Source organism: Staurois parvus, unplaced genomic scaffold (genome assembly GCF_062004578.1).
Source record: "Staurois parvus isolate SC_StPar_1 unplaced genomic scaffold, SC_StPar_1.0 ptg000648l, whole genome shotgun sequence".
Taxonomy (NCBI): domain Eukaryota; kingdom Metazoa; phylum Chordata; class Amphibia; order Anura; family Ranidae; genus Staurois; species Staurois parvus.
The window spans coordinates 664,533-677,524 of record NW_028318444.1 but is presented as its reverse complement, the minus strand read 5'-3'; the positions used below and the strand labels follow the sequence as shown (position 1 = coordinate 677,524).

General features: G+C 46.5%; 1 protein-coding gene across 2 annotated transcripts in view; it reads left to right on the top strand.

Annotated features, from left to right (window-relative positions):
* Positions 1-12,992, top strand: part of RAD50 (RAD50 double strand break repair protein) — a 181,473-nt gene that overhangs the window by 75,704 nt on the left and 92,777 nt on the right. For both annotated transcript variants that reach the window (XM_089694055.1, XM_089694054.1), the window contains exon 12: positions 1,038-1,195. In XM_089694055.1, the coding sequence (XP_089550181.1) occupies positions 1,038-1,195 (158 nt within the window). The remainder of the gene's footprint in view (positions 1-1,037; positions 1,196-12,992) is intronic.

Sequence of the window (12,992 nt, the reverse complement as noted above, 5' to 3'; positions counted from 1 at the left end):
TGCTCTTGAGACTGTGCTGGGAGACACAGCAAACCTTCTAGCACTGGCACGTATTGATGTGCCATCCTGGAGGATTTGGACTGCCTGTGCAACCTCTGTTGGGGAAGTGGTTTTCTTTATTAAGCAACGCCCCTTTAGAATCAACTGTCTGCTGGACACCTGTTTAACCACTTTACAGTGGCCCTATAGCAAAAATACTGCTACAGGGCGGCAGGGGTACGCAAAATCACGTATATCTATGTGATTTTGTACTTTCGGGTAGGGAGCACGCGCGAGCCCTACCTGCGCCACCATTTGCAGCTGTCAATCACTGGGTCCTGGCCGGTGATTACTCACCGGCACCCAATGATCGCCGGGTAATACCAACGGGTAGAAAACTGTATGTAAACAATATAGTTATCTCCCCTGTCAGCTCCAGCACCACTGCTTTGTATGGCTCTGCGTAGCAGAGCCATTCAAAGCAGTGTGCTTACAGTGGAAAGCACAGACAGCCCCATAGTAAACCGCACACAGTTAACCCTTTGATTGCCGCATTTGTTGGAGTATTTTGTAGTGTAGTGTCCCAAAGAAAATTATGATTCTGAAAGGAAAGTAAAGGTTTTCTGCTGAGCTGATGATTTAAAACCACTGTCGCAAACTGCAACCATTCTGTATTTAAAATTTATTCTTGTGGCTCCGTCAATGAAAATAGACCAGGATCCAGTCCAGTGGCCAGCATAATTGGTCCTACATTGTATCTGAAGAAACTAGGTGCTTTGAAAGTTTGTGCTTCAAAATGTTTTTTAGTTAGCCACTTCAAGGTATCACATTTTTATTTCCTTCTACTACTACCCATGGCTCACATGGTACAACAATCCGCTGTGCTTGCTTACTCACAGAAGAATTTTGTTTTATTACATGTCTACAAACTCTAGTTGCAGAATGACAGCAGTGTTTAAACAGTATTTCCTAAATCGTAATTTCTCAAATCAATGTTTTTCTTTTTTTATTATTATTGGCTATTACCTATTCACATTTTTGTTTTCTTTTTTTTTTAGACTGAAAAAGATGATCATATTCGAAAGATAAAATCCAGACACAATGATGAATTGACTTCTTTACTGGGATATTTCCCAACTAAGAAACAGCTTGAAGACTGGCTGTATGCCAAGCAGAAAGATATCAATCTGACAAGGGATAAGCTGGCCAAGTTGAAGTAAGTTCCTGAAGCTGTTTTTTTATGTTTGCTGTAATAACAGAATTTATAATAGAGATTCTCTAATTTCTAAAAGAAATCCAATGAGCAATGTGTCATATCTCCCAGTGATCTCTACCTCTGAATGGGCATTTCCTCCTTGCATCAAAGAATAACTGTGTGGATTGCACTTTTTTACTCTTACAGTTATTGTATTACAGGGTTTCTCTGTTCTGGTGTCATGATTTGTAAAACAAGTCTAACCCTAAACCTTTTTAATGTAACTAAAGCATGAGATTTCTCTTACTTGTGGATGGACAGCTCTTTCTTGCATCACTGAAACTGAATTGCTTACTCATGCAGTCATTATAGTTCAGCACTTCCCTATTCTAATCACATAGTTTGTAAGGAAAACTCCATTTCTTGTGTGACCAGTAATTGAAAAAAAGAACCCTTCTCCCACTTGTGGCAAACTGTATTTTGGATGGGCATCTCTTTCTTGCGTAAAGGAAACTGAAATGTTTGGCTCCTGTTTTCTTATGAACTCATTAGAGAACATAATGCTGATGCTGCCCCATTGAGTTCAGTTTTAGTTTCTCTTTCTTGTTCAAACAATTTTGTTAACAATAAACCGGAATGACACAAACAAGGAGACATCGTTAATGTATACTAGGCATTAAAGTGACAGTAGGACATAATAAAATGAATGAGGGTCAAGGCATTAATGCCTATACATTTCTAACGGAAACAGGTAAATAAAAACCAACAACAGATCACAAAATGGTATCAGCCAATCATGGCAATGTCTCCCAAGTGCATTAAAGAAATAAGGGGAAGTCTGGAGGGGGTCAGACAGGGACGGAAGGGGGGGGGGGGGGGAAGGGGAAGAAGAACAACAACCATGACTCCATGAACATTCATCAAGTTCACAACAGCCTCTACGCGCTACGCACGAGGGGTTATGGACCATATCCTTGGCGTACGGTACAGAACTCAAGGGAGAAGCAGTGATTCGTCAAAGTTAGACGGAAGGAAGTGCTCTACCCAAGGGCTCCATATGCGCAGGAATTTAGGGATCGTGTCAAGAACTGTGGCTTCCACCTTTGCGTGTATCATGGCTTGTGTTATTCTGGTTTTGACAGCCGCGACACTTAGGGTGGGAGATTTCCAAGACTTTGCTATAACCTGTTAAGCCGCTGTCGTGACTTCCATAAGGAGCTTGAATTGCGAGTTGGAGATGCCAGAAGGGCATTGGTTGAGTAGGGCTGTTGTTGGGTCGGGCCGTATAGTGATAGTGCTAAATGTAGATATCATGGTAAAAATTTCATCCCAAAAGGTTCGGGCTACAGGACAGTCCCACCATATATGGTAATGTGTTCCCAGATCCGCACAGCCTCTGAAACAATTGGGCGAGTAATTAGGGGTACATTTTGCGATTCTCGCTGGGACCAATTACCAGCGGGTTAAAACTTTATAATTCGTTTCCAATGCTACAACGTTCTGCGAAGACGAGTTTGTGTTGGCCCAAATGTGGTCCCAATCAGACGGGTCGAATTTCTTACCTAGATCCACTTCCCATTTATGTGTAAATAGAGGGGGGGACGTGATGGTGGAAGTGGCGAAGAGTGAGTATAAGCAGGAGATAAGCCCACGTCTGTGAGGGTCTTTGCAACACGCTCGTTCAAAGAGAGACATGGTGTCTGGCCGATTGGTTATTGTAGCGTATGGGGCGTAAAAGTGTTGTAGCTGCAAGTATCTAAATATCTCGGAGGCCGGGAGGCTATGCGTTTCCCGCAGCGAGGCAAAGGATTTAAACTTATTCCTCTGTAGGAAGTGATGCGTACGGAGCAAATTAGCAGAGGACCAGGCTTTGAATAAACGGGGTGTCTGCCACGCCGGGGGAAAAGCTGGGTTTCGTAGAAACGAGAGCACAGGATTATGTAGTGATTGGAGGAGGTAACGGGTTTTCAGTTTATAAGGATAAAAAATGAGAAGTGATGGGGTTGGTTATAGAGCGGCGGTCTATTGGCCTCAACCAGAGTAGGTTAGCGGTGGATAAGGGATCACATTCTATTGATTCAAGCGCAACCCATTGAGGGATTTCAAAGGTTGCATGATATTTAGGTAATTGGGCTAAATGCGCTGCTTGATAATATTTGCTGATGTCGGGTAGGCCTAGACCTCCATCGAGCTTACGGTAGTATAGGGTGGAGCGGGGTATACGAGGGCGAGTATTGCCCCATACATAGGAAAAGATGCGACACTGCAGTGTGCGGAGGTAATGAGGTGGGACTGGGACTGGAAGGACTCTAAACAGATATAGAATTTTTGGGAGGATTGACATCTTGATAACTGCTATTCTGCCTAGCCATGCGAGGGGGAGGGAAGACCATTTGGACAGAAGGGCAGAAAGGTCGTTTAGCATCGGAAGATAGTTAGCTGCGTAAAGGTCTGATAACTTAGGAGTCAGTTTGATTCCCAAGAAAGGGATATGACACTGTGACCAAGGGAATGGTAAAATCTGTTTCAGATGCGTCAACTCTTTAGGGGGGAGAGAAATGTTGAGTGCTGTAGATTTATTCGGGTTTATTATTAGACCAGAAAGTGCGCCAATTGCCTCGAGAAGCCGGAGTAGGGAGGGAGAAGAAGTCAACGGAGACGTGGGAAAGAGCAAGACGTCATCCGCAAAGAGACATAACTTATGTTGTGTGCCCCCTATCTCAAGTCCCCTGACATCCGGGTTAGCTCTAATTAAGAGGGCTAGGGGCTCTATAGCCAGAGCAAAGAGCAAGGGGGACAGAGGGCAGCCCTGTCTCGTGCCTCTGGAGATCGGGAACTGAGCTGACCTGTGCCCCAGATACCTAATTCTGGCCGAAGGCTCTCGATACAGCGAGAAGATCCAGGTTAAGAAATGTGGGCCAAAACTCCACCGATGCAAAATATAATCGAGGTATGGCCATGAGACTGTATCAAATGCTTTCCGGATATCTAGGGACAAGAAATATGCGGGAATATTACGAGATCTTGCTACGTTTGCCAAAAGGGATGCACGTCTGATGTTATCTCCCGCTTGTCTAGTTGGGATAAAGCCCACTTGGTCATTACGAATTAAAGAGCCAATATACAGGTTAAGACGTGAAGAAAGGACTTTTGCTAGCAGTTTGATGTCAATGTTAAGGAGAGAGATTGGCCTATAATTGGACCACTGCGTGTCATCAGAATTCGGCTTTGGGATCATTGAAATGTTCGCTTGCACTGTTTCATGATTGAAGGTTTGGCCAGATAGTAAAGCGTTAAAAGCATTAGTGAGGATAGGTGTGAGGAGATGAGCAAATTTTTTATAGTAAGTGGCTGAGAAGCCATCTGGCCCTGGGCATTTACGTAGCTTTAGACTTTCAATAGCATCTAAGGTTTCGGCTGGGGAGATGGGTCGTTCAAGTGCCGCTAACTGGAATTTCGGGAAAGAAATGGAAGTTAAAAGGGTATCAGCTTGTGTGGGGTCGAAAGGTGTGAAAGAGGAGTAAAGCTGTGACAAGTGTTTATGGAACGTCCGTAGAATGTCTTCCGGGTTACTAGTGAGGTTGCCAGAGGAGGTGCGTATCCTGATAGGTTTAGTGAGCTGGTCGAGCCTGCGAAGTGAGAGAGCCAGTAATGTGTTGGGTTTATTTGCCCTAGTATAGTATTTGTGCCTAGATCTACGGAGTGAGAGTTCCGCTTGGTCTGTGAGAAAGAGATCTAGGGCCAATCTAGATCGCTCCAGGGTTTCACGATTGGCAGGCATAGGAGCCGCCTGGAAGGCTTGATGAGAACGATCATAGGTTTGCTCCAGTAGAAGACGTTGTTGCCTTTTGGTTTTATTTAAGAAGGATGCTTTGCTAATGCAAAACCCTCGCAATACCGGTTTGTGCGCTTCCCATAGCAGGAGAGGGGAAATATCAGGTGACTGATTAAGAGAGAAATAGTCTTTAAGGGCTGGTTTACAAGCAGGTTATCATTAATGATCCAAGAGGATTCAGCGGGGGATGGGGCCAACGAAGCCATAGATGTGAACACGGCGCAATGGTCAGACCAGGGGATGGGAATTATTTCAGAGGTCAAAAGCCGAGGGGAAGAGGCAGTGGTGACAAAAATATGATCTATCCTAGAGAATGACCGGTGGGGGTGAGAATAGAATGTGTATTGGCGTTTGGTCGAGTTAAGTTCTCGCCATGAGTCTATCAAAGAATAACGTTGTAGTATGGATTGGAAGGTTTGTTTAGAAGCAGGGATAGGAGATAGTTGAGGAGATTTGTCGAGAAAGGGATATATTACATTGTTAGAGTCTCCGCTAACAATTAAAGTTCCGCGTTTATGATGGTCTATAACCGAGAGTATGTGTGAAAGGTATGGTAGAGGGTCTTGATTTGGGGCATAGTATGCAACAATGGTGACATCTACGTCAAGGAGTTGCCCTACTAACAGGAGGTAACGACCTTCCGGGTCTTTGATTTCGGTGCATGGCATGAAAGGTGTTGTGCGATGGAAGGCAATCAGTACCCCCCTACGTTTGGTGGTGGCAGAGGCTGTGTAGACCTGAGGATATTGAGGACCAAAAAACTTAGGAGTGGAGTTGGAAGTAAAGTGTGTTTCCTGAAGACAGACCACGTGGGCTTTAAGTGTAGCAAAGGTTCGGAAAGCCTTATTACGTTTCTGCGGGATATTGAGGCCCTGAACATTCAGGGTAAGGACATTTAACGAGCCCATGGGGAAAGCGCATAGTGGATTGGATAGCATGGCACCACCGCCCGGGGTGGAGCCTGGCGATTACTGCGGGGGATAAGATTGTTGCGGAGTATGTTGAGCAAGGTCATGGAGTCATGTTGGAGGGAGGGAAGAGGGTTACGGTAGGAGAGAGGTAACAGGAAAGAAGGGGTGTAGGACGCCATTTAAGGCCTAAAAGGTGGGCTCCCAAGGACACCCTGGGTCAGGGTGGGCTAGGGAGCAATAGTAGCCCAAGTGTTATTAAATAACCAATAACACAGGGGCTAAGGTGGAGTGTGCAGGTACGCGGACCGTAAGGATGACAGAAATGTGATTACTAAATGACGGCAGAAAAAACAGGTATATTAAAAAAAAAACAAAAAAAAACATCCGATAAAATCAGGGCATCCCAGACTCAGACGGCACTAGTAGTGCTAGTGAAACCTCATGGGTGCAGGGGTATGACATCGCATGCCGTCAAACCCTAGGCTCCCAGATATAAACTAATATGGAACCCAGGAGGGGGGGCGCAGAACAGTCCCCATGTTGTGGGGCAACCAAGATTTAATGGGTAGAGGGAGAGAGAATACTAACGGTGTTAACCGTAATGATAACCAAAAGAGTATATCGCATGGTGTGTGCGATAAAAAAAAAAAGGGGGGGGGGGGAAAGAAGGATAAACGTGGGACATAGTTCAGTCCATGGTATCTTGTGAGGGTAGGCCCGGAGACAAAAAACGCCCTCTTGTGAAAGTTGGATTGACCTTCAGTTGTACGCGTGGGGAAGAACTTCCGCGGCGAGCTGGATGTGGACCTCCGCTTGGCGCTTTCTGAAGGCGTCGCTGGGGGATGTAGTTGCAGGGTCCGCAGGGTGTCTAAAAGGTCCTCAGGAGTTTTGCAGGTGTAATCCCTGGATTGGTGTCGGAATCGCACTGCAAAAGGGAAACTCCACCTATATTGTATTGCGTGTTGTTGAAGTACTTGTAGGTGAGGTTTCATAGCCCTGCGCTTGGCGATGGTTGTGGGGCATAGATCCTGGAATAATTGGTAGGTATGACCTTGGAACTGTAGAGATTCTGCGTTACGGGCAGCTTGTAGAAGTTGCTCCTTGGTACGGAAAAAGTGAAGCTTGGCTATAATGTCACATGGCGGACCGTCAGTGCGTCGTGGTGCTAACGCCCTGTGAACTCTATCCAATTCTAATCTATCGATTGGGATAGCTGGGGCAAGCTCTTGGAACAGAGCTGTTATTGCTGATTGGACATCAACGATCGTTTCCGGAAGGCCCCGGACACGTAGATTTGAGCGCCGTGCTCGGTTTTCAAAGTCCTCTAGTCGTGTCAATAAAGTTGCGTTTTCGTCACGCAGGAGATCAATGTCATCCGTATGCGTCTGAAGTGAGGCGTCAAGACCATCCACCCTCTGTTCTAGGTCCGCAGTGCGCTGTCCTAGTTCACGGATTTCCCTAGATAGCGTGGCAGTGATGCAGTCTGAGGTTTGCTTCAAAGCTTTGTGTAGCATTTTTTCAAAGCGTGACAACAGGTCTGGGGGTGTAAGGTCAGGCGTCAGGGCTTGTGCAGGGACATCTGTTTCAGGGTCAGACTCACCCTCAGACGTGCAGGGATGGCTGGGCTGCGGATCCTGCAGGGCTGCATATGCCCCTGCTGCCTGCTTGCTTCCACGTGCTGGAGCGGTGGCCATCTTTGTGGAGGCCTTTGCCAGGGCCTCATTGATGGTTTTGGTGGATGGGGGGACCTGGTGCCAGGGTGCCCCTTTGACCATATTGCAGCTTTTAATGGAGGGGGGGCTGTTATTCAAATCTGCCTCCGTGTAACGTGGGTAGCGGTGGGCGGGCCTATGGACGGCTCACTGCAGGGACACAGTCCCCTGTCGGATTTCTCTGACTTGCCGCGGAGGATCTGCCGCAGACCAGGGCGGATCGGACCCTGGGAGGATTGCCACGGGGACCGGGTCCCCTCCTTGTGTATTGCGGGCCAGGACCCGCTGCTTCTAGGCACTGTCACCCGACGGGGAGACGGAGCCTCAGCGGGACATGTCCTTCCCGCCGGCCGCGCATGCGCACTCCTCTTTTCTCTTTCATTCTTTTCCATTAAGGGACCCAGAAAGTCATTTAATTTTGGGCTATACTGCCACCTACAGGAGGATTGGACACTGCCATACCAATAAGCTATAGCCCAGCCCAGGGTATGGATGGATGTCTTTTTGTCAGTTCTGCAATAAAAAAAAAACTTACCTATATTCATTAACCACTTGCCGACCGCGCATAGCCGAATGACGGCTTCACCGCGGCCGGCCAGTTCTGAGTGGACGTCATATGACGTCCTCCCAGAACGCGCTCTCCTGCGCGCCCCAGGGGGCGCGCACCCGGCGATCTCCGTGATCGCTGTGTCCTACGGACACAGCTGATCACGAGATGTGGTGAAAGGCCGATCCCACCGGCCTTTTACCACGTGATCAGCGGTGTCCAATGACACGCTGATCACAGGAAAATGCAAGTGCCGGTTCTCGGCTGCACTTTCCTCACGCTGTCAGATCGTGAGGAAAGTACTGCCGAGAACCGGCAGTTGTCAGAGCGGGGATCGGCACCGATCATCAGGGCACTGATGATCAGTGCCCTGATGATCGGTGCCCAGCAGTGACCCCCGCAAGTTCCGATCAGCTGTGCGCCCACTAGCCCCGCCCACCCATTCCCAGCAGTGCCCCCACCTGTGCCCAGCAGTGCCCCCACCTGTGCCCAGCAGTGCCCCCACCTGTGCCACTCTGCAGTGCCACCTACCTGTGCCCAGCAGTGCCACCTACATGTGCCCAGCAGTGCCACCCACCTGTGCCCACCCACCTGTGCCCACCAGTGCCACCCACCTGTGCCCACCAGTGCCACCCACCTGTGCCCACCCACCAGTGCTGTCCACCAGTGCCACCCACCAGTGCCACCCACCAGTGCTGCCAGTCAGTGCCACCAGTCAGTGCCCAGGGGTTGTGCCAGTCAGTGCCGCCAGTCAGTGCCCAGAAGTGATGCCAGTCAGTGCCGTCTATCAGTACCCATCATCAGTGTCACCTATCAGTGCCGCCTATCAGTGCTGCATATCAGTGCCGCCTATCCGTGACCCCTAATTAGTGCTGTCTATCAGTGCCGCCTATCCGTGCCACCTCATTAGTACTGCCTATCAGTGCCCTTTAGTGCTGCCTATCAGTGCCCATCAGTGCCGCCTATCAGTGCCCATCAGTGCCGCCTATCAGTGCCCATCAGTGCCGCCTCATCAACGCAAATCAGTGAAGGAGAAAAAATACCTGTTTGAAAAATTTTATAAAAGAAACAAATAAACTTTTTTTTTTTTTTCAAATTTTTTGCACTTTTTTTAATTTATAGCGCAAAAAGTAAAGCGCCCAGTGGCGATTAAATACCACCAAAAGAAAGCTCTATTTGTGAGAAAAAAATGATCAAAATTTCATATGGGTACAATGTTGCATGACCGCGCAATTGTCAATCAAAGTGCGGCAGCGCTGAAAGCTGAAAATTGGCCTGGTAAGGAAGGGGGTATAAGTGCCTGGTAGGCAAGTGGTTAATGTCTTGGAAATTTTATAGATAGGCAGCTCCTATCCTGATTATTTCAATGGCTCCAAATTAATAATACCTACAGCGGTAGGGAACAGACAAGAAAAAAAAAAAACACTCAGAATCTTTCCAAATAACTGTTCGGTTTATTTCCATAAAAGCTTAATTCACATTGAACAAATGCAAAATATACTCGAGAAACAGTTTGAGTTGAGAAGGAATAAACCATCATAATCCAACACATGGCTATACTACTCAAGGTACATCGAAGCACCACACACAATTTAAAGAAATTAAGATTATAAAGCCCAGCAGTAAGAAGGCTAGTGTCACAAGTATAGTCCCAAATAAAAAGTATAAGTACAATATTTACATCAGGTGACACAAATGACGTAGCACTCATAATGGTAAACTCATTAACCTACGGAAAAGCGGCAAATCATGCTTTTCCACATGTCATACATGAAGCTGGTAGGTGGGCCAGGTCAGAAGTAGGGCCTACATATCCTAAGGATTCTGAGAGCAAGAGGAAACAGGATGTTAGGGGCAAGAGGAAGAAAGGAGGGGAGGTTAGGAGAAGGGCAGCAGAGGAAGGGAAGGTGGGGGGGGCAGACCCTGACTAAAAGGGGCTAATGTCATAGGAGCTCACAGGGGCATACCCATCACCTTCTCTAGTATATCAGGGATCAAACTGGCATAATGTTTGTGAGACAGGACATCGTGGATGGAAAAGGGAAAAGTCCTTGAAGTCGCACATCTCTGTAAAACCCTGTAAGAGGGTGTATGACAGCCTCAGCCTGAGCTCCAGCCAGGCCATGTCCCCAATGTGTTTCATTCCGCCTACAGAGCTTAGTCATGCCCATGACTAAGTTCCGTGGTTGAAGTGAAATTAATTGGGGGCGTGGCCTGCCTGGAGTCCGGGCTGAGGCTGTTGTACACTTTTACAGGGTTTTGCAGAGATGTGCGACTTCCGGGACCTTTCCCTTTTCCATTAGATGTCTAGAGCTGGGACAAGCTCTGTCTGCTCTACAAGCAGTTGCTACATAAGAGGACCTGATGGGAGCCTTGAGTGGCACTTGTCAATTTAGTTTGGGTCACAGGACATCGGGGATGCCATCTGTGTTTCCAAAACATATCCCAGAAGTGTAGAAGGGCCTCCCACCCCATGTTCATGATGAGTGATCGGTAGGAAGGTGTTTGAAAGTACTGTTCTATTTATTTTGTGCAGTTAGAGGGGGTTTTGTTTTTTTGTTTTTTTTTGTTTTTTTAAGAACTATGCTTATGTAGGTATCACATTAATAATACAATTGTACTTTACGGGTAACATGGGGCATAACATAGGCAGGCTAGTTTCTTATCAGACGCTAAAGGATGTGAAAGCGTAATCAAAACATTATTAGTGTTCAGTGTAAAATAAATAAGCAAAGCATACAAAATTAAACAGTTGTATGCAGAATTTAAGAAATCTTTCACACTAGCACAATTTTTACAATTTTTCCTTCAATCAAGACTCTTCTGTACATCACTACTAGAGCTGGTTTTCTCTATTGCAGATAACTGGCACAGCCATCCTCAGCTTAGTTTTTGGAGTGCCGGGTCTGCAGGACTGGACATTGCAGGAATAGCCTGGAAGTGACCTTTGGGCACTGGGTTCATCATAAGGCACTTTTTAGACTCTGCTATGGTAAAAATTTGCAAACCAATTTACAGGTCCAGATACTTGCTTCAGTGCAAGGACTTTCTCAGAATACCCACTCCATTAGCTGTCTGGGTGCTTGCTTTAAAATGCCTGGTTTCCACTGTGGAAGGAATTTATGGTTCGGGGCTTATGTCATGGAGTGTGGCCCACGATCTGTGCTATCTTTCCCACTGTATAGTGAAGCATATCATCAGTGCTGCTTTTACTTGCCAACTCTGATGTGGAACTCTTTATGTTTGGTTCATTTTTGCTGCTTGCCTGATGCCTTGCCATGTACCCTGGGTCTTGTATTGCCTTACTGCCACACAGTTAAAAATTGTCTGGTTCTAGATATAAATATTGCTGTACTGGATTCCCCCAGCTCACACACTTGTAATGGCTCTGTTGCTGTGTGCAGTACACCTACTGATACAGTCAAACCCTGTTACCCTCTGCTCTTAGAGTTTTACGCATACTCTCAATCTTTCTTCTCTCAGGTGTAGCCAGTTCTTCTGCTCTTTCAACTGAGGTTGTCGTTGCAGTCGTGCGATACTTTATGGCCCAAATCACCCAGTTGTTTGCTGACCGCAAACACGCACAAAAGCCCTACCATACCTTTCTCTGCAGATTCTGTAGCTTATCTCCTCACAGCCTTAGTGGTTTCTGAGCCATCAGCCACTAAAGTTGGCCATACACTATGCAATCTGATTGTACAATCTCTGTACAATTACCTTTAGACTTACCAAACCTATGTAATACGGGACCCCACATGAACAATTCATTCAGTGTGTATCAAATCAGACAGGCCCTGGCACTGCATAGTTGAAAGTAGATCTACTGAAAAAGTATGTGAACCCCTTGGCAATACGTGGAGTTTTGCATGAATTGGGCATAAAATGTGCTCTGAACGTCATCTAAGTCACAACAATAGAAGAACACAGTCTGCTGAACATAATACTACACAAACATTAGATGTTGCCATGGTTTAATTGCACATAACATGTAAACATTCACAGTGCAGGGAGGAAAAAGTATGTGAGGCCCTAGCTTAATGACTTCTCCCAGAGCTAATTGGAGCCAGGAGTGAGCCAACCTTGACTCCAATCAGTGTGATGATATTGGATGTGTTGCTGACAGCTGTCCTGCCTCTTAAAAAAAACACACCTGTTTTGGGTTTACTGGTTTCAAGAAGCACTGTCTGATGTGAACCATGCCTCGCAGAAAAGAGCTCTCAGAAGACCTACGATCAAGAATTGTTGACTTGCATGAAGCTGGAAAGGGTTACAAATGTATCTCCAAAAGCCTTGATGTTCATGTGTCCACGGTAAGACAGACTGTCTACAAATGGAGAAAGTTTAGCACTGTTGCTACTCTCCCTAGGCATGGTCGTCCTGTAAAAATGACTGCAAGAGCACAGCGTAGAATGCTGCATGAGGTAAAGAAGAATCCCAGAGTGTCAGCTAAAGACCTACAGAAATCTCTGGCACATGCTAACATTTTTGTTGACACATCTACAATAAGGAAAACATTAAACAAGAATGGAGTACATGGGAGGACACCACGGAGGAAGCCATTGCTGTCCAAAAAGAATATTGCAGCACGTTTGAAGTTTGCAAAAGAGCACCTGGATGTTCCACAGCACTACTGGCAAAATATTCTGTGGAAAGATGAAACCAAGATTGAGTTGTTTGGGAAGAACACACAACACTATGTGTGGAGAAAAAAAGGCACAGCACACCAACATCAAAACCTCATCCCCACTGTAAAACATGGCGGTAGGGAGCATCATGGTTTGGGGCTGCTTTGCTGCCTCAGGGCCTGGACGGA